The 21,132-nt window shown below is 50.7% G+C and overlaps 7 protein-coding genes across 7 annotated transcripts; 2 read left to right on the top strand and 5 right to left on the bottom strand.

The window, feature by feature from the left end:
- Nucleotides 1–6: 6 nt before the first annotated feature.
- Nucleotides 7–3,166, bottom strand: CDV56_107186 (formin sepA; the record flags this gene model as incomplete). The annotated part of the gene is made up of 2 exons (XM_026760805.1): nucleotides 7–1,915; nucleotides 1,971–3,166. Coding segments are annotated over 2 exons (3,105 nt in total), but the record flags the coding sequence as incomplete, so codon positions are not given.
- Nucleotides 3,167–3,924: 758 nt separating this feature from the next.
- Nucleotides 3,925–4,429, top strand: CDV56_107123 (uncharacterized protein; the record flags this gene model as incomplete). The annotated part of the gene is made up of 2 exons (XM_026760742.1): nucleotides 3,925–3,951; nucleotides 4,013–4,429. 2 exons carry the CDS (start codon nucleotides 3,925–3,927, stop codon nucleotides 4,427–4,429), a joined length of 444 nt encoding a protein of 147 aa, XP_026613112.1.
- Nucleotides 4,430–5,590: 1,161 nt separating this feature from the next.
- On the bottom strand, nucleotides 5,591–7,040 carry fdh (formate dehydrogenase (NAD+) FDH1; the record flags this gene model as incomplete). Its single annotated transcript, XM_026760625.1, has 4 exons — nucleotides 5,591–5,934; nucleotides 5,996–6,540; nucleotides 6,600–6,775; nucleotides 6,849–7,040. 4 exons carry the CDS (start codon nucleotides 7,038–7,040, stop codon nucleotides 5,591–5,593), a joined length of 1,257 nt encoding a protein of 418 aa, XP_026613111.1.
- A 2,115-nt stretch (nucleotides 7,041–9,155) lies between these two features.
- CDV56_106724 (leucine--tRNA ligase NAM2) lies at nucleotides 9,156–12,252 on the bottom strand (the record flags this gene model as incomplete). The annotated part of the gene is made up of 3 exons (XM_026760343.1): nucleotides 9,156–11,477; nucleotides 11,531–11,671; nucleotides 11,740–12,252. 3 exons carry the CDS (start codon nucleotides 12,250–12,252, stop codon nucleotides 9,156–9,158), a joined length of 2,976 nt encoding a protein of 991 aa, XP_026613110.1.
- A 419-nt stretch (nucleotides 12,253–12,671) lies between these two features.
- Nucleotides 12,672–13,604, bottom strand: CDV56_106657 (sucrase/ferredoxin-like domain-containing protein; the record flags this gene model as incomplete). Its single annotated transcript, XM_026760276.1, has 2 exons — nucleotides 12,672–13,355; nucleotides 13,410–13,604. 2 exons carry the CDS (start codon nucleotides 13,602–13,604, stop codon nucleotides 12,672–12,674), a joined length of 879 nt encoding a protein of 292 aa, XP_026613109.1.
- A 663-nt stretch (nucleotides 13,605–14,267) lies between these two features.
- Nucleotides 14,268–15,517, bottom strand: CDV56_106536 (CAAX prenyl protease RCE1; the record flags this gene model as incomplete). Its single annotated transcript, XM_026760155.1, has 3 exons — nucleotides 14,268–14,804; nucleotides 14,860–15,240; nucleotides 15,443–15,517. 3 exons carry the CDS (start codon nucleotides 15,515–15,517, stop codon nucleotides 14,268–14,270), a joined length of 993 nt encoding a protein of 330 aa, XP_026613108.1.
- Nucleotides 15,518–18,221: 2,704 nt separating this feature from the next.
- Nucleotides 18,222–20,446, top strand: CDV56_106215 (putative serine-rich protein; the record flags this gene model as incomplete). Its single annotated transcript, XM_026759834.1, has 3 exons — nucleotides 18,222–20,097; nucleotides 20,159–20,352; nucleotides 20,408–20,446. 3 exons carry the CDS (start codon nucleotides 18,222–18,224, stop codon nucleotides 20,444–20,446), a joined length of 2,109 nt encoding a protein of 702 aa, XP_026613107.1.
- Nucleotides 20,447–21,132: the final 686 nt, after the last annotated feature.

The following is a 21,132-nucleotide window of genomic DNA, read 5'->3' as shown; positions in this document are numbered from 1 at the left end:
GCCTACCGCACCACCTGGAGGAGGAGGAGGAGGAGGAGGTGCAGGCACGGATACAGTTTTCTCTTCGGGCCTTTCGCTCTCGCCCTCGAGCTTGACTTCTTCATCTTGGCCGATCTGGGCTTCTTCGGTGTCGGGTTGAGATGGTTGAGTAACACCCTCGTCAGCTTCGACATCTTCAGCGTCGATCTTTGGAACTTTAGAAGCAATCTCTCCCAGCAAACCAGACGCTTGTTTCGGATCCATTCGCGGTCGTCCAAAGTTGACGAGAAGTGTCCCGTCCTTGTCCGATGGCCTCTCTTGAGCGTTGGGAACCTCCATCTCCGGAACATGGCTTCTCTTGCGATGAACAGAACCCAGAGCGCTAGTGTCCAAGTTTCGACGGGCTTGCTCCTGGAAGTCCTCGGGGTCGGGTTCGCCGTCCATCTGCTCCCGTAGCTCACGCAGTCGGTCGGAAGGTCCATGTTGACCCCAGACTTTGCCCTCCAGCTTGAACTGCGTCTTGGTCCGCTCAAGTTGTTTCTCCAACCGCTCCAACAGTCTTTCCCGGTCCAGGATACCCCTCATGTGCGATGGATCGGTCTCGCCCAGATTATTCTTCTTGGCATTCGATGCAGCGATATCCTGAGCGTCCCGGAGCATTAGATAGAGCTCTCTGGTTTCCAGTTCATTCCGCTGCAGCTCCTGAGCACGCAGCCGCTGAACGTCGGCAAGCTCTGCCTTGAGTGCCTCGTTTTGTCTAGTCTGGAGCTCAATGATGCTCGTTTGTTCATCGATCTGCTTCTGCAGCTTCTTCACCAAACCATCCGCTCCCATCTCCACCTGCGCCTTCATCTCGTCCCGTTCAGCGATTGCGGCCTCGGCGATCTGACGCGCCTCAAGGGACTCATCATATGCTCGCCTTGCCTCTGCATCGGTATGGAGCCTGTCCAGAAGACTTTGTACGGTAAAAGTCAATCCTTGCCGTAGATCCAGATCAGGTAGTCTCCGGTCCATGGCAACGTAGCTGAGCATGGCATCGACAAGCTGAAACATTCGAAGACCGTCCTCCCCAGAGTTCTCCCGTATGAGAAGCATGTGCTGCATAGCGGAAAGGAAGTAATCATGGGCACGAGACCCATTGAGTTTGGACAGAATGGCATCTGTGATTTGCAGGGGATCGCTCATGTCCTTCACCTCACCCTCGATGCTATCCTTCATACTGCTACTCTCCCGCTGAAGGAGATCTTCGTAGTCAATGGCCTCATTTTCCCTGAACCGCTCGATCTGCTTATCGATGACCTCGTATTGAAAACCTTCCATCTTCGTCAAGAGACGCTTGATGCCACAGGAGATGAACTGGGCTCGGATGTGGCATCGCAATTGCAGGTCATTTTCCGGCGCATCCACCAACATGTTGATGAGCATCATGGTTGAGACCGCATATTCCATGAGTAGATTCTCCATGCCAATGCCACCGCTGCGATACTCCTCACTAGCACCGACTAAACTGCCCATTTTGCCCCGGCCGTCGATCGTCACCTCCACGATTCGCATCCAGGCGTCAAAGCGGCCAGTTTCACCGTGCTGATTCTTAACATGATCCATAGCCTGCAAGACCTTTTGGTGGCCCTCCCCTTCCGCCCAGTGACATAGGAAGGTCAGGACCTCACTGACCAATTTCCTTGTGTTCAGCCGCGGAGACAGTAGCGAGCTGATAAGAGCGACAATGACCTGCTGATGATTGATTGCGTCGTCCGCACCATATTTGTTGTTCATGAGGGCCTTAAGACACTTGACGATATCGTACTCTCGATCCAAGTCCCGGTCGCCTGTCGGTGGTGCGGGTACAGGGCCCGAAGCTTTCCTGCGGTTGATCTTGGAGAGAACATTGGTCAAAGCGATCTGACCTTGTGCTTCGACAAAGGCTTTGACCCAACTGTCATCTTATTAGTGCGAGATAGAATGTTGTGAGTATATTATAAGAAACTCACCTGATCGGTTGCGTTCGCAGACTGACACTCAAGCTGGCCAATTGCTTTGACGTGATGGTGTCGTCCATGACTTTCTTCACATACCACTCCGGGCTTCCTTCTTCGTCGGCCCGCTCGAGAATGCCGGCTGGGCCGTCATGGCCGTGAGTTTGACGTGCATTCTGCCTCCGTTTCTGTTCACCCTGTAGTTCCGTCAAGCGGTCCTGATGTACTAGTGTCCATTTCTTGGATGCGGGATACGCCAGCATCTGCCGCTTGGCCTGCTCTGGAAGGTTTTGCCAGCCTCGCTTTTGCATCAGGTCAAGGAACAGTTGGTCCACTATGCGATCATCCCTGGGTCGCGTGAGATATTGTTCAGGATTGAGGGGCGGTGCAGCAGGAGGCGTAGCCTGCTGAGCAGCTTGCCATGCTGCTTGTGCAGTGGAGAGTCGATTGGAGTTGCCGCTGCTTGGAAAGAGAGTACCACGATCAGCCGAATGCGATGTTGTGAGCGTCCGTGCTGAGCCGTCCGACGAGATATAACTCGAGCCCCTTGTGTTGGAAGAGAGAGACGAATGGATGCTGGTCTGATCAAGGGACATCCGCGACGTCGATGATGAATCCATGGTGGAGGAAGAATTATGACTGAACCCAGCATTGGTCGCCGAACTGCCTGGTCTTGCCCACTGCTGATACCTCGCGCTTTTGTCTCCAGCAGTACTCCCGACCATAGCCATATTGGACGCATGCGGCGGGGGACGGGGCCCTGTAGGATGGGAAAAGGCGTTGCTTTCTCGTAGTCCCGACGGGTTCCATGCTGGATATTGATGATAATCCCCGCCCCCCTTGGCAAGATGATTTGGCGACGGCTCCTTTCGCGGCGATGTCTCCGCCCTGGACAGATAATCTACCGGAATCGGGGACCTGGTATCGGCGGGAAGGCTCTCAAAGGGAATGGATGTTATGACACCTGCGGTCATCGAGAGTCCGCTTGGATCGAAGTCGTGGGTGTAATCCACAGATTGGACGGACGATCGTTTCGAGTGCCGGGACGAACGAGATCCAGCAGCGCTTCCTGGGGGCGCGAGATTCTCCGACCCTCCATATCCCTCATACCGATCCTCTGCCGGCCTCTCCTTGTGCAGCTTCCTCCCGAAGAATCCTTTGCCAGCCGAGGTTTGTCTCGATTTGTCGGGTGCGGATGTGGTGGTTGGCATCTTGACGGGCGTCGCTGGGGAGATGCAGGGCGCAGCATGAGCGTTGTCCACCACCAGAAGATTTAACACAGAAGCGTTGCCGCTAACAAGGTTGTTCCCAGAAAACGACGTACCCCGTTGCTGTCAACCTGCGCAAGGGCGTCAATGACATGCAACTCAAATCCAATAAGCCGTACTTGGGACTCCTGACTAGCAGTGAATACCCGCTGCGGAGCTGCGCTAGAACAGGAGGGGGGAGGGCGCCGAATAGTAACACTTTAAATCCTCCCTCCTCTTCCGGACTAGATGCGAAAAGTCGCAACACCACAAGCGAGGGGTATCGGTCTCCCAAGAAGGGCGTGATCGCTTGTCCTGCTTGTGCGGGCACTAGGATGATGCTAGAATTTCGTTTGCTTGTCAGGGCTAAAGCGCGGGCATCACTCATTTAGGGGGGTAAGAGGCGGCTCTAGAACGCAGTAGGGGCCGCTGACTCACGTGACAGTTCCCTCTGTTCAGGAGATAAAGTCACGTGGTCTTGTCCGCATTAGTCCGGAGCATTTGCGACGACGAGCAGGCTGTAAGATAATCGTCAGCAGGTGTGGGCTACTGGAAGCCTGAACGGGAATCTACAGAAGTTTTAGTCGCTTTGTTGAGTGATGCAAGCATGATGGCTTCATGTTGAATCGAGACCGTCACCATTATTACTCGTGAGCCTATACCTAGGCTTCTGCCTACAACAGTATACGCAACTCAGGCCACCAATTTGAGCCACAGTCAAGATGGGCTCCCTGTCAAATTTGGCCAAGGTGAGTTCGCTGCGGTGTCATATTCTGATGGTGCTGATTCTAATGATCTCTTCCTTCTCAGACCCTCCTTATCCCCGCCGTCATCTCCCTGGCGCTTTATCTCCTCCTCTCATTCCTCATTGTCCCATTCTTCCGTCGCTATCATCAACGCTACTCACAGTATCTTCCATTGCAAGCCATTTCTGCGCATACATTGTCCTTGCGAGATCGTATAGCCGATGCTGTCATGCGCTTCTTCTTGCCATCGTCGTGGCGGCGACAGGCCGACGAACAACACGACAACATCAGCATATTTGACGAGGAGGGGGAGATCATGGTCGGGATGGACATGGATCCCTCTCGGAGGGAAGCGCTTGAAAGACGGCGCAATACAACGGCCGACGCAGGAAGCCGACTCAGCCGGGACCTTGAGCAGGGGTTCATGGACGATAGCGATGATGAAGGGGATGACCAGGGCCATTCAAGGGTTCGTCGATGATTTTGGGGTTGACTTATTTGTTTGTTGTCTTGCAATTACGGCTGGCGTTTGGGCATATGCATATTAGACGAGCGGCATGAAGAATGCAATGTATTCTTCGGGAATATTTCGCATGTATCTGATGGATTTCATCGAAGACTTTTCGAATCTGAAACTTGAATCAGAGGTCGTTAGACTCTTGAAACGATATTGCCGTGGTATTCTGAGCATGTGTACGTCGGATAGACAGATCTCATTTGGGGGTATCTACTGTCCATGAAACAATGCTGGCTTGGCTACATACCAAATGACGCCAGGTATGTGAAGAATGCTAACTCCGCAATACCAGAGGTATCTTTTACGCTTAGGATTCCATAACCTGGTTCGAATATTGTGGCATTCAAGGGCATAGTTCATCCTACTGACCAACATTGACAATCTTGTTTCGATTGTCCAAAGCAGTGGTCGACCGGTCGACCTCGTATCGAGGTAAACGGAGCCTCGGAGCTTGATGCATCACAACATAAAGTATGCTCAACTGAGCCTGATACTCATATATACAGTTACATATCATATAATAGTGGTTCAACCGAAGTTAATATTGAGTGCCATGTAGTCCGCTGTGGCGTTGAGCTTGAGCTTTCAGATCAATGTGGACGAGAAGGGTCCAGTTGTTGAAGCACACACCATTGAATCGGTCCTAAACTACCTGAAGGGTCACAGATCACGCTGGTATTGAGCCATTGATGGTATCGTCATGGTCCCAGGATTGCACCTACAGGTCAGACAACTCTAAAATGGTTAAGCTTTAGCTGATCGACAGTCTCCACCAGCTAGTCTCAAGTCAAACTATCCCAACCAGAAGTCAGGACTCAACTGCACTGCCACCAAATGTGACTGGGCATCTTTGTCGCGTGTCAAGCAATTAACCGCATACGTGACTTGTTAGCTCGATCATACGACTCCGATCCGCTATTCATATTGCACTTCAGAGCATACAGGTTATTTTACGAGACAAAGCGGAGTTGAAACTCGCGATATGGAGGAACCAGCGAATTGAAGAAAAGATATGCCAGTTAGGTATCATAAGATGGGTAAGCCACCCATAAAGGTGAGCTGTACCGAAGAAATGCGCCAGAATAAGTACATTCAGTCATTCGCTTCATAAAGTGATTGGGATGTTTACTTCTTCCTCTGACCGTAGGCCTTGGTGACGTAGTCACCGTCCTTGACGATGAGATCCTCAAGTCTGTAGTCGTGGCGACCGGAGAAGTAGCTCTCGAGGATGGCCTTGGTGCCCTGAGCGTAACGGATCTGGGCGTCGATCGAGGAACCGGACATGTGAGGAACCATGGCGTTACCACCGCCCCAAGGGCCCTGGACGTACCGAAGGGGGTGGTCCTTGGGGGCGGGCTGAGGGTACCAGACATCACCACCGTAGCCGCGCAGGTGACCTGACTTGACAGCCTCGGCAACGTCCTCCTTCACAACGATAGCACCACGAGCAGTGTTGACGAGCCAAGAGCCTTGGAAGATGCAGTTAGCGGAACATGTCATTCGCGAGTCGAACGTGATAGCAAAACTTACCCTTCTTCATCTTGGAGATCAATTCCTTGTTGAAGAGACCGCGGGTGCTCTCGTGCAGAGGGCAGTTGATGGTGACAACATCGCACTGGGCGACCATCTCCTCGAGGCTCTCAACACGGCGGCAGCCAATCTCCTTCTCAACCTCGGGGCTGAGGGGCTGGTAGTCGTAGTAGAGCAGCTCCTTGCAGTCGAAGGGCTTGAGACGGCGCAGCACACGTTCACCGATACGTCCAACAGCGACGGTTCCAACGACCTTGTTCTCGAGGTCGAACTCGTTCTTAGCAACGGCAGCAACATCCCATTCACCGTTGCGGATCTGCTCGTGAGCAGGGACGAAGTTGCGAACCAGAGTCAGAATGGTCATGACAACGTGCTCGGCGACAGAGACAACATTGCAGCCAGTGACCTCGGCGACAGTGATACCACCGTTGGTCTTGTTGGCGGCATTGAGGTCAACATGGTCGGAACCAACACCGGCAGTGACGGCGATCTTCAGGTTCTTGGCCTTGGCTAAGCGCTCCGCGGTGAGATAACCGGGATGGAAACTACAACAAAAGTCAGTAATTGCGCGCCAATGTAAGTAAATTCCAGAGGGGAAACGAACGGGGTGGTAATGATGACTTCAGCATCGACCAGCTCCTTGTCAAAGGTGGAGTTCTCACCCTCCTTGTCGGAGGTGGTGACCAGAGTGTGGCCCTGCTCCTCGATCCACTTTCTCAAACCAAGCTCATTCTCGGTGGTACCCAGAAGGCCAGGCTGCTGTTTGGCGTGCTCACCGCCCTGTTTTCATCGTCGATCAGTTTCCGGGCTTTGTCAATTGTCATAGCAAAAAGAAGTTGTCGCGGGTACTTACGTCATAGAGGACCATAAGAACCTTGCCCTGTAGATTGGCAGAGGCTGTCAGCGTTCGTGCACCAGAGATGGACCCTGCCACAGGAGCAGCCCGGAAGGGACTACTACTGGGAGGAGAAAAGGCTCCTTTGGTAGAAAGAAGAGAAGTGGCAGGCCGCCGCAGCTGACGGGACAAAGAACGGATAAATACCATTTTGAATTGAAGTTGATTGAGTTAGATGGGAAAGAGCAAGGATGATTGAGTGATGAACCTGAGAATGAGGGCGTCAGCACTCTATTTAAATCATGATTGACTTCTAGGCCCGAGCCAGATAGTCGATGGTCTCAATTCGGAGCAATAATCCATGATGCAAGGCGGGGGAAAGACTGGATGACATGGAATGTGGGGAATCATGCATCCAGGGAGAAGGCGAAGAGTATGGCTGCTCCAGAATGAGAGAGAGAGAGAGACATATGAAGAAACTTACCGGATTCGGATCAAGCAGAAGATATGAGCAAATGATGATATTGATGATGAGATTGATACAAGAAAAAAGAAGAGCATTCAGACCTACAGGGAAATGGCCCCAATATATAGATCTCTCTGGGTCCTTTACCAGACGAATTTCCTGGTGAACAGACCCATGCAAACTGCCCCTCTCCAATTCTCAAGACACCAGTGCTACTCTTATGCGTCGTAGTACCACATTACCACATAGTAACCATCAAGGTATCTAGGTGAATTGGAGTGTGTATGCGGCAATATCCATTGGGGATGGGCAGAACTCCACCAGAGAGTGGGTAATGGCAGATCAGCCTTGTTCAGAATACTATTAGTCCAGACTAGTCCAGTAGTCAAGAATACGAACGGATCAACGGATTCCATGGACAGTGGATGGGATGGGATGGGATGGGATGATGGATGGGTCTCTCCGCACGCGGGACAACAAGGAAGAGAGCACCGAGTGGTTGGAGTTGGAGAGAGCTTTGACCTTTGGCACTCCTCGACTGGGTAATAGGATTATGATCCTGGTTGAAAAGGAAGAGCAGTGTCTAATGATTAATATTGCTTATTCTTGAAGACGCATGTAATACTATCAAGCAGCATCCCCAAGTGGCATGATCGTTGTGCGACCAACCTATGCTGCTACAACTATGGGAGACTCGAAAGACTATGGCAATGCGGGGTTCAGCTAAACATACAATGATAAGGTACACATCGTCGGTCGCAACTACGAATTTCTTTAATAGAATACAGACAATAACCCCGGCGATTCTTACCCTATAGGTATGTTCTTGCATAGTAGGGGAGGAAAACGAGTACCTTGACCTCTTAGTGAGGGGTTGGCAGATAAGAGGATACTGATACTGGGTTCAGCCTCACGCAGCAAACAGTCTAGGAAGGTGATCATACACAGTCCACACCATAGTGATAATAATAGTACATGTCAATCACGGCTTATTCTCGGCCTTTACGGTGAATCCAAGGTGTTAGTACATCTCGACTTCGTATTTCCTGTTACTACAAGTACAGTAGATGCCCTGAATACCCAGTAACCCAGTAAAACACTGAGGGGATCTGGTATGGCACGCTATTCCCGATCGAGATAGCTGTGAAACCCCCCCTCATAACCTCATAACATCATCGACCCCTCGTGAGGAGGAAGCCCCCTCATACCCCGCACATACTGAGCCCACATTAAGACAAACCACCCGAGTTCGGTTCGAGCAATTGCCGCTCGAACAAATGGACAAATATCTATCATGGCTATCGGAATCATTCCTCAAAGTATCTTCGAAATTGGTGTATCAAAGATTCAATCCAGTTTTCCGGAATCTTGGCTCCCAGTCACGCCCGGCCCACTAACCGAGCTCCAGGTATCCGACCGAAAAGTCAACGCGACAATTGATGCATGTATCTATAATACTCATACCCGAGCTTTTACCAAATTTCATCCGAATCTTCGGACCCCATCAATCAAGCAATACACATCATCGTTGAGATCGAGGATAGTTTAGACCCGCCCAATGTTGGGTTGCAATGCCAGCATCACCAGGGTCAGCTCCGCGATGAGGGGAAAGCCTCCGCCAGCTCCCCACTGCTCCTCACTCAACCGCGCAATCCGGATGAGACCTACGTAAGCGCATGGGCAATTGCTTGGAAAGTGTCAATCCCGGTCATTGTCGCTGGACGAGAAAAGCCGAAGCTGCAAGAAATCAAGAACGTTCAAAATCTCTTGCAAGAGAGATTCCACGGTGCGGTCTTCGAGAGATGGATCTACTATACTTCTAATATACAATGTCTATACGTTTCAGCAGTTTGCCCAGTTTAGAAGACAATGTTCACCAATTTGCCTCCTTTGACAACCACTACTCGTCTTCGTTTTTCCCAGTCGTTCTTCTCTCGCAGCCAAACGCGCCCCTCGTCCGTTTCCAAAATCCGACTGATAATCCAGTCTTGTTCATCAGTGACTGCACCAGATTTGTCACTGGATTCCGCAGATGTTGTGGCGGACAATCTCCGAGGAATAGTCACCGTGAAGCGTAGCTTGCCGTTGACCTGAACAGCTACGATTTGGCCTCCGCGCGCGGACAGAACATCAGCCTGCTCGGAGGTCAAAAGGGGAGAAGGCCACGCGCAGTCGAAGATGTTCGGTACTCGAGTTTCAGCGCTCGTATTCTCGTCGATGAGTGAACTATTGAGAACCTCCCAACATTCAGAGGCCAAGGCCGGGGCCACAGGAGCCAGAAGCCGGACAAGTGAGGAGACACAAAGATACAGAACCTGGGGGGTTGGCGGAGTTGACGATGACAACGCGTTGGTCAACTTAGTCAGGTCGGAGATGACGGTGTTCAAACCGTAGGGGTTGTTTTCAATGCAGTTGGTCACCGATACGACGGTCTGATGGGTGTGGAGAACGCCATCAGCATCACTGTCACCGATACCCTGCAATAGGGCAGGAAGCGTGGAGGTTAGGCCGGAAGATTTCTGTAGATCAGTCTGTGAGACTGCAAATGATGCCGAAGCCAGGCTTTGCTTCGCATCCAGCACAAGTTTCCAGAGCCGACCGAACCAACGCTCAATGCCCACAATCTTCATGTCATCCCACTCCAGCACCTCGCTTACAGGTGCGGAGAAAAGAACATGTGCACGGGTGGCATCAGCGCCATACTTCAGTGCACAAGACGTGGGATCCACACCGTTGTGTTTGCTCTTCGACATTTTTTCAAAAGAGATATTTGGGGTGACCTGGGTGCCCTTGATGAGTGGCTTGTTCGGATTGGAAAGATCAACTTCCGACGGGAGTAGGAACCGGCCAGTGGACGGCTCAGTATACGTCTTTCCATGGACCATACCCTGGGTCAGGAGTGTCTTGAACGGTTCTGAAGGCCCCGAGAGGTTGCCCGTCCGAGCGATCTCTGGGAACAACTCCGACTGGGAAAGGACCTTGTAGATGAATCGAGCATATAGCAAGTGCAGAATAGCGTGCTCGACACCGCCAATGTAGACATCGACCGGTCGCACTGTTGAAGGTGAAAATGGCCGCTCCTTGTTGTGAGCGTCCAGAAAGCGGAGGTAGTACCAGGACGAGTCGACGAAGGTATCCATGGTGTCTGTGTCGCGCTTTGCAGGCCCGCTGCAACTTGGGCACTTCGTGTTGACCCAATCCTGCGACGACTCGAGGGGATTGCCCTTCTTCCCTTTGAGCCAGTCACCCTCAATCTTGGGTAGTCGGACGGGAAGCTGGTCCTCCGGCACAGGCACAGGGCCACAACTGTCACAGTGAATCACGGGGATAGGAGCTCCCCAGTAGCGCTGCCTACTGATAAGCCAGTCCCTGAGCCTCCACTGCTCAACGAAATCACCATGGCCAACACCTTTAAGGTCGGTGACGATCTGCTTCTTGGCTTCACGGGAGTGGAGACCCTGGTATTTCCAGCATCTCGAGGTAAGAATACCTTCTTGGGTAAATGCTTTCAGGTCATTTGGAGGGGCAACACTGCCTGTGCTGTCGTTTTTTGGGTCAGGCGAGTGTTCCGGTTCGATGACGACGGGAATTGATTCGGGATTTGTGTTCTCAATGAAGAACGCCAAGTCTCGAGAGTCATGACCTGGAACTCCCATAACGGCTCCCTCACCATAGTCACTGAGAACGTAAGGGGCCACGAAGATGGGCAATTTCCGCGCAATATGAGGGCTTTCCTTGTCAATGATGTGCAACGGGTTTGAAGCAGTCACACTCGACAGTTTGTAACCAACCTTGGAGTCAGGTGGAAGTGAAGCTGCTTCATCGAGGAATTTCCGCAAGGCCGCATCCTTTTTTGCAGCCTCAAGGACAATGGAATGGTCCAAAGAGAGTGCGATATATTCAACTCCGTACAAGGTATCTGGGCGCGTGGTGAAAACATTGACATGGAGACTTGTATCACCGCTCCCACCAACAGCGACTGGGAATTTGATTTTCGCACCGTATGACTTGCCCAGCCAGTTGCGCTGCATAGTCAATACGCGCTCAGGCCAAACCCCAGCCAACGAGTCCAGATCTTTCAGTAGCATTTCCTTGAAATCCGTGATTCGGAAGAACCATTGTTTTAGCTTCAACTTCTCAACCTTTGCGCCGGAGCGCCATGAGAAACCATTGGCATCAACCTGAAGAGAAGTTAGCCTTGAAGAGTATCCATCTCAAAGTGTAACAGACACACCTGCTCGTTCGCAAGCACCGTCTTATCAACCGGATCGTAATTGACGAGCGCCTCTGCCTGATAGGCAAGACCTTTCTGATACAACATCAGGAATATCCGTTGGGTATGTTCGTAGAACTCGGGCGAGCACGTCGCCAGTTCCTAGAGCCCCGCGCCGGAGCTGGTCAACAAGTGTCAACTAGTCCAATTCAGACGTATTTGGTACATACCCGATCCCAGTCAAAAGACGTCGATATGCTGCGTAACTGTTCCTTCATCTTCGCGATATTCTGCTTCGTCCATTCGGCCGGGTCAATGCCGCGTTCGATCGCCGCATTCTCCGCCGGTAATCCAAACGCATCCCAGCCCATCGGATGGAGAACTTCATGCCCTCGCATACGATAAAACCGCGCCAATACATCCGAGATCGTGTAGACCCGTAAATGGCCCATATGTAATGTCCCCGAGGGGTAGGGAAACATGGAGAGGATGTACGACTTTGGTCTGTCTCCCCGGTTTTCTTTGTTCGCGCTGCCGTTGGGCGACGACCGCGTTCCCTCCGCTTGCCACTTCTCCTGCCATTTTCTATCAATCGCCGGCAGATCGAGTTTCCTGGATATTGAAGTCGCTGACGTCGTCGCAAGTCGGATGAAATTGCTCAAGGCCGGGCGGTGGGCGGCGCATCTCCATCGGCCTTGTATGAAGCCGGTCGGGCTCAATCGCAGTCGGGATATGGATTGCATGTTCGCTGTTTGACCATCGTATGGTGCAAAACAATTATTCAGCCATTGAGGCAAATTGTATCAGGCAATGGAGCTGATATTGAAGCATGACCCAGAGTCAATGTTTGTTGCATCACTGAAAGTTTACTCCGACGATGATTTTCGGCTCCGGCAGCTTCGCACCCAAATTGGATTAGTGTCAAGCTAGCTGGTTTGGGAATGAAATACATCTGATTAATGACAGATGAGGCAATCAGCTTGTATTTGTTGATGAGTTGCCATGAGAGGAGGACTATATCCTCGATTCAGAGTTTTTTTTTTTTTATTTTTTTTTTTTTTTCCATTGGGAGATGTACACCAAATGGGCATTTCATGATCTATCTAGCATATATCTATACTCGTTATCTGGTCTGACAGAAGAATCTATATCCTGGACAACTCTATACCCTCAGGATATTTCCATTGCGATCAATCCCGCCCCGGAAATGATCGAGTACCACTCTTCCGCTCATTATAGTCTCATCTACAATACCCTGGACATGCTTGGGTTCAACACGTCCATACCAGATACCCTTACCCGCCAGCGGATGAGGGGAGCCACCTGCCTTCATCCCGGGAGGAATGTACACAATCACATTTCCAGCGTACTTGTGACCACCGACATGACTGATCAGTCCAGTATGGGCATGCTCAGGGCTGTCAATTGGATTACCGTCCCCTCCGGCGGACGAGAAACCCCGCGCACGCAAGACGTGGCTGAACTCCTTTTCAAGGACAGGTGCCATGACTCCGCAGCGCATGTCACGACCACCATGACCGCATATCAATACAACAGGAGAGTACTGGATGTCGATCGCGTCTGGAAAATTGGACGCAAGTTCCGGCTTGCGGGTTAATTCCGCCCGCTGAGATTCGGGGAGGGAATCTTGCATTGGGTTTAGCTGTTCCGGGAGAAGGAAAGCTTGGACAAACGTTGCGAGACCTGTCTGCGCATTTTGCTCCTCGGAGACATTCGTGGAGATTGAGGCAATATATTTGAATCGGGGAAAGAGAAAGGCCGAGGCGGTAGAAGTGGAGGACGAAGGAGGAAAGGACGAGTTCGAAACCAAGACGTTATTGAACGGCTACGGAATCGCATTTTGTCAGCGCGTGTAGAACAGTCTCAAGCGTAGACTTACATCTGCATAGCGCCCACCACGGCCCATCAGCTTCTTCAAGCCTCTCACTAGCTCTCCCCAGTTTTGGTCCTTGCCATCATCCTCAATGCGACTGGCCCAATCTCTCTGACCAGTGCAGATGACGACCTGCTGGGTGTATGCTGCCATTGTTCCGTTCAATGGCTGATCAAAGTCGATCGGAAGCCCTTCGGGCATAGCTGGCGTAGCAGGACACGAACAGCTGGGTTCTGGACATTTCTCAGTCACAGGAAACGGTGGTGGTATATTTAGAGGAGCGCGCAGGGGTTTCGAGCGGGAAATGCTGGAAGAGAAGAACCGAGCTGGTGTGGTGGTCTTGCCGCACCCACTTATGAGTGAGCGGCAATTCTTCAATCGTGGCCTCATGAAGTTCGAGGGTTTGGACTATGCACTAGATAATGGTTAATTGGCATGGGTACTTTGAGAACTTTTGCAGATAGATCGGTAGATAAAATGACCTAATTATGTGTGTCCGAGGCGGACTCGGAGATAACGGAGTTTTCTGCATGGAACTGTCAAGGTACCTCAATCTCCTCAATGCGGCAGGACATCGAATATTCCTCTTCAGTTCTCCTACCAACATATAAACAGAAACATATTTGGTACTCATCATTATCATTATCAAACCGCCATGCCATCGTAAACACGCTTCATACACAAATCATCTCAACATCACTCAACCAGGTATCCACTTGCTCGTGTTATCGTAATATGGTGCAGTAGAAATAAAGCATTAACATCATATATAGGAGGAAATGACAAAACTGGAGAAATAAAACAGCTCGTGGGTGATACCCCGATGAATGTTCTTGGTCGAGAAGCGCCCAAGAAACCATGCGATCACTTGGACCGGCCTTTGAACGCAGCAAGCGCATTTAGCGAGTCAGTTAGCGGCCACAGGGCGTAATAGAAGCCAATTGCCCCTGAAACAAGAAGTACATAGTATCCAACTGTCCAGCCCAGGCCCAGTTTACCATAAGCGACGTATGCGCTCTTCACATCGGAGTCTTCTTTGCCTTTAACCAAGGGTGGCCCGAGGGGGACACCGGCCTCGACCCTTCCCCACAGTCGAGGAAGTCCGCACCAGTTGCAGAAGCTGTGGGCGAGAATGACCGCTAGCAAAGAACCAGTTCGAAGATACAGGAAGGTGGCATACCAACCAAAGATGGTAGTATAGCCAAACTGGAACACCGATCGGAACAATGCTGCAAAGATTGAAGTATCTGGATGCGTCAAGCGGAACTCATAAAAATGGTGCACATGTGCGATCCCAAAATAAAGAGGAGCCACAAAAACGATGTGGCCCGGGGTGTCCCTCGCTAGGAGATGGAGAGGCACAATGGCGGACCGAAACATGATCTCCTCCGTAATGGGACCCTGCATATTTTGTAAGCCATAGTTGCGACGAGTTCCCGTATCGAGCGCTACTCACAGCGACGTAATTCCGCCATCCAATCCAACCATGGAGAGTCTCCGAGATTTTGTTTCCTTTGAGCCAGTCTTTCCATTCTCCTTCGGCAATGCCACGCTCAAAGAGAGGTCCAGTAAATAGGATAGCTGTCAGAAGCAAGGCACGGCAGATGTCCCAGAGGTTGATAGGCCACCATCCCAGAAGCCTCACAGCCTCTGGAATTGAAGCATTGTTTTTAGCTACGATTAGCCATAGAACCGCAAGGGTGCCCACGGAACAAGACCAGGTCACCGCCCTGATCCTTGCTCGAATCACAGAGGGAGCATCTCGACTAAGCGTCTGAGATGGGCGCGTAGTTGGGGATATGTAGAATGGTGCCACGTAGAGTAAAGTTAGGAGCACCTGTAGTGGGAGTTAGTCGCTCGTTCTGTATGGACCATGAGATCCATGTTTTAATATGAGCACGATAGAATGTCTTGAATGAAGAGCTTCCAGTATTTGTTGTGTACTCTGGTAATCTCCCCTCATACTGGAATGAAACATCACTGCTCATTTACTTGAAAGATGCATGAGGAATGAAAGCGCTAGGGCCAGAGATGCATACCGAGAAGAAAGCGGCCGTGCGGAGCGAAATGACAGGCTCGTCTAATGCGGGATAGTTAGAAATCGACATGCACATGCTGTAGAGGAGAGATTACCATGATTTTTGGTATAAAGCGTTCGAAGACGCGCCAGAAATCCGACAGGAGCCATAAAGCCTAAAGCAGTGGTAGGAGTGTACCGGAATTTGCCTTATCTGCGAAAGCGTTGGAGAGATGCACGTGCAAGTAAACAAGCAGCAGGGAAACAGTCTGGCAATCAGAGATTAAACAGGCTCGATCTTTCAGCGAAAATAGAAAGACGATGATGATTATAATGATGATTACCCTGAGAATGTAGTTGCTGAAATTTAATGCATCAGGGCAGCTTGACACCAAGTTTGATGCGAAGCATGAGAGCGACTATCCAACAAAGAAAAAGCAAGCAAGAAAGGCAGGAAGTTTTGTGCCTGATTTGAAAGGCATCCACTATTGTTTGACACCCACAATATAACCCAATCGGGAATGCTGGATCTCTTCCCCCACTGTCCACCCTCTAGACCTCAACACTCTGTACTTCTGTACACGACTCTATGACATTGGGAAAGGACTGCTGCTCGTGAAATTCGGATCATATACTTGGTCCTTTTATCCAGCCTCTGACCTCAAAATAAGTCTTCGGAATTTGGATAGCCGCAGTTGACTTGAGTCACTCGACTCCTCGAGACTCGAAAGAGTCTCAACTCTCAAAGAATGGTAACTCGTGGAAACTAAATCGGTAGACAAGATCCACCGGTGAGTTGGCAGCCTTACTGCATGGGACTAAATTAGTCGCTTCGAGACTGTCATTTTGCCTTCTGAAACAGCGCCCTTATTGGACTTTACCATTGCGAGAATGATTGAATTGCTGATCCCCGCTGCCAATCAGACGTTCTGAATTTCTAGAACCTCGAATCGTCGGGGACGAGGGGGAAATCGAAGTGTTTTAGTTCAACTATTAGTATTTACGGAGTACTGAAGTCTGAAGCTATCAACTAGATCCACCGATCATCGTTCATTTCGTGGCTTTCGGTCTAATCTCATCTCGAGTCCTCGAGGTTCGAGAACTGGAAAGTCAAGATCTCGACTCCGTGAACTCCCCCATGAGATCGGTCACAGCCGCGGCAATTTTACAACCACGATCAAGACATATTGCCTTCGTGGTGGCTGAGACGTGACGAGTGTCTCTCGAGTACATGAAGTCACAGACTTACAGGTGGATGTCCTGCGTCTGCATAGTACCTTACTTGATCATGCTTTCTTAGAGCAGATGGTACTCCATACCTTGCATATATTTGCAGCCAATACAGAGTACTTCCATAGAGGACTCTGGAAGCCGATCACTATCTGGTACGGAGTACTAGACAACCTGCAAATGCTCGAAGATTGCGAAAATTTGGCGATACTGGTCTAATGAAGTAATGTTCTCGACTGCTCCCCTTATCCGACCCCTATCGTCGTACTCATGGTCCGTGTCCAACCTCAACCACCGAATTCAGTGATCATCACCGAGCGAAATTACTCTCGAATCGTCTAATTTCCAGCAAGTGAAACAATGATTCACGGCTGTTCCTGATCATTTTACCTGAGATTATGACGATGAGGATTATTATTAGATTCCGATGATCCGGAACCGCTCTCTTGGTACAACCTGGTTACCCTGAGATGAACTAGCCGCGAACCTCTTCGGTCTCCTCCATCCATGAGGAGATTTGTACAGACCTCGGGATCCAGGCCAGGCATTCATTGTCACCCCTAGAGGACATTACGACTAGTACCATGGAGTACTAGTTCCGCGTACTTTCCACAGAGGACAAACATAGCTATCTTGATCAACAAAGGCAAGCTGTTTTACAAAGATCATCCCTGCTTCGCTTTCTTTTCATTCCCACCAACCAATTGGATGGTTTCAAAGCACTGCTCTAAAGCGTGCAGCTGCATACCCCTGACAGAAAAGGCAACAAACGAGAGGTCACTTTGCGTCCGTATTCTGCCAGCTTGACTGCCACAGCCCCCCTCCAGGCCTCCACAGGTCCAAAATGGCTTACGGGCTGCGGCTAAAGAGCCCGCTAACGCCGGGCTTTTCACCGCCAGCGGAGCAACCAGATTCCATATAATGCCCACTTAGTGCTGCTCGTGCCTTGCATGCTTTACTTATTCTGATGGGTTTTCCGTGTTTCAGGTTTTGGTTCGTCGTTTTCCAGTCGTTGTGCTTTCTGTCGCTCTTTTAGAGACACTCGTTTCGGTGCTTCTAGGTCTCTCTCTCCAGTTCAAACGCTCTTTGCATCTTCAATTCTTCAACTTAGCTTTCGCTCCACCAGTCTGGCTTGACTCCTTATTCCAACTGTTGACGAGATTCTTTTTCATCGTCACAACTACGCTCCTTTCGTTGTCTTGCCATTGAACTGGACTTATATTCTGCATCTGGTTTTGGTTGTATCGAAGCATTCCTTATTGCATCACAGCGCTATAGACCACAACAAACAACAACAACAACAAAAGCAGCAATAATAGCAGTCGAGCATACTACATACCTCTCTAGCCATCGGACCGACAAAGCAACCAGGCAAATCCGATCAGTATCGAATACTACCATATTTTCTATTCTTTTCGATCTCGATTTTCTTGACTTTCCCTCGGTCAAACGCGTGATCAACTTAATTACCTTCTGTTCTCCACACTCATTTCGCTATCGTTACTTTTGACTAATTAGTTAATATTCTGCCGGTGTTTGCTGATAATATGAAATAAATCACCCAAAACAACATGCGTTCAACTGGACACTCGACAAATTCTTCTCCTCGATGGAGAGCTCTCCATGAGCGCAGTGCATCCCAAACGAACGAGACGTCTCCGTCACCCTCCTTGCGGATCGTCAGTGACAAAGACCACGAGCAGGAAGCGCACGATGTTTACTCGGCCACGCCGTTTCCGACCAAACCGGAGCACATCCTCTTACCACGACCCGGCAAAGGACAAGAATATGTTCACTACCCGGAGTTTCACGCCAGCGAGGCGCCTGATCAGTCAACCGCTACATTGTCATCAAATGCCAGCCGAGCCGCCGATAGTAGTTTGCTCGAGCAGTCCATCGGTGATCCGTGGGATATATCGTCCACAATTGATCCCGGAAACACCCCTTCGCAGGTGTGGGAAGACGACCCCAAATCCAGCAACTCTTCTCTGCCTGAGCCAATTCTTCCAGGAGAGAAATCGGCCTATAATAGGTCCGTTGAGGGTTCAGACGCGGGGTATGCCGACGAGGACATGATGGTGATTCCTACGGCAGCCCCCAGCATTAAACCGGTCGTATCAGAAACTCCAGGACCGTCTCGCCAACCGTCAGGTGTTCAGCATACTTCCTCGAGCGGCTCAAGCCCTAATGTTGTGACCATTGGACCACCGTCAAGTCCCAGCTTTGTCGCCCTCGACAGCTCCAGCTTGAACTTTGTCCGGATTGGTCCTGCCTCCAACCCGGATTCCGCCACGCGTTCTAACTCGCTGACCTCGTTGAACTCTATGGGGACTGTGATCAGACATATCGGTGCCGCTCCGTGGATTCACGGATCTTCTGAGGAGCAGAGCTCTCGTTCACAATCTTTCCGATCCACTCCTCCATACCATCCATCAGTGCGATCAAACTCCAACTCCACCCGGGCTCGCGGCCGCAGCCATTCTCGCTCCCTTACATCATCTTCTCGCAGCGGGCCACCCTCAGACATCCAGGCTATTGTGGACAGTGGCGTATTCATCCAATATCCTACAATCCTGGCTCCCTCATCATCAGGCTCATGGGTGGATACTTCACTATCTGCCGGCTCGTCCGATCGCAATCCCCAAGAACTCACCCCTGACCAATCATCTGACCGCTTCAAGTCCCATTTGTCAACTGTCACATCTAGGTGGTCGGCCGAGCTAGACTCCAGCTTTGCTTCTGCGGCCGATGAGCCCAGCGAAATTTCAGCTGCAGAGCCGTCCAGGCCCTCGGCTGCACTCGTCCGCCAGAGACCGGGATCGTCCTCGTTATGGTTGGTAAGCGACTCAGAAAGAGATGAGCATCTGGACCATCTGTCAAATCTACCAGCTCGTCCCACCAACTCAGCTGTTCCAAGCAGTCTTTCTTCGGAGTCGAGGAAAAGTAGCTTGCGCAGTAACAGTAATAAGCGACCGGGGACTAGCTCAAGCTTTGTCTACAACATGCTCCCGACTTGGGCCAAGATGTACTATGGCTTGGATGGACAGAACGTGAACCCTGCGCTGTCGGTAATTGATGGTAGCCGCCCGCCCTCTGCCCGCCCTGCTACGTCCAACTCGCAGGCTCTACAGTACATTCCAACAGCTTCAGGTCGATCGAGAGCTCATACTAATGAAACGATTGGGAGCGTGCGTTGGATGGCCCCGCATGATCCCCGCGATCCTCGAAGCCATTGGGTCAAAGGCCTAGAGACCAACGAGAAATCGGATACCGCTAACAACCGCCTACGGCACAGTTGGTCACCGCACTTGTATCCCGATAGGCGGGCTGTTGGGCAAAAAGGCAAGTCATGGGCCGCGCCTTCTATGGATTCTCGGACAGAGCCCTTACTGGGACGAAGGAACATGCAAGTATGGTCCTTTTGCCTGGGGTTCGTCTTTCCTCTTGGTAAGTTCACTGGTCGTCCTGACCCTCCTTCAAGCGAAATGCTCACAACGCCGCGCTTTAGCCTGGTTTATCGCCGCATTCCTCCCATTGCCGGAAAAGCCAAATGCAGTGGTGGACGAGAACGGACCCGAACTTGAGATGGCCCTCAAGATGCGACTTCATGAGCTTGGGCGAAGACGTTACGAGAATGCTCGATGGTGGAGAAATCTCAATCGATGGATGACTCCTTTAGGGTTGGTGATTATTGCCATTGTTGTAAGTCTACTAAGCAGTATATCTATCTCTAATCCGCGACTAACTAGCCCTCCAGGTAACGCTGGCTGTCGTCGGCACTACAGTGGGCTTCTAAGATGCAACTGCTCTATGCGCTTCAAATTCGGCCTGTCCTGTATCCCCTCACCCCGGCGGTCGGCCTATCATTTCCCCAGGCTACGCCTGATATTCTTCACCTTGTCGATTGGATCGATGACCATTTTATCATTCGGTACTCGGGAGTTGACTCTCTTCATCCCACCATATCCTTTTGACCTCCTTCATCTTCTGCTCCCGGTACTGGTCTGCTTGGTTCGCCTTCATCCGAAACCGAAAACTCAACTTGATACGATTGTACGACACGACACGATGCATATAATGTTTTGTTTAGACTTCTTGCATTTCACTTTCTTTCTGATCATGCCTAATTTGCCGCTCGGTGACGGTGTTTCGATGCGCCCACTGCGAATCAGTGGTCCAGCTTTAGCGCACCAGGCGATGGAATAATTAGGGTTTACGAACCGATTACGGATATATGCCATTTCTTTGGACCTATATATCATTGCACCTTATTTTTTTGAGATTCATGTACCGTACTCATGTACATAGCTTTGCATCCTGGAGCCTGACCTAGATCCACCTTTTAGGACCATGCCCAATGAAGACACACTTCAGATGAACCTCGGCTCAAGTTACTATGAGGACGAAATCTGTAGCAACATGATCTGGCTTGCACGCGCAATGCTAAGAGCTTGAAATCTGTGAAATAATTATCATTTAACG

Source organism: Aspergillus thermomutatus (genome assembly GCF_002237265.1).
Source record: "Aspergillus thermomutatus strain HMR AF 39 chromosome Unknown NODE_141, whole genome shotgun sequence".
NCBI classification, from domain to species: Eukaryota; Fungi; Ascomycota; class Eurotiomycetes; order Eurotiales; family Aspergillaceae; genus Aspergillus; species Aspergillus thermomutatus.
Note: the sequence above shows the minus strand (reverse complement) of the source record. Positions and strands in the feature narration are given on the sequence as shown.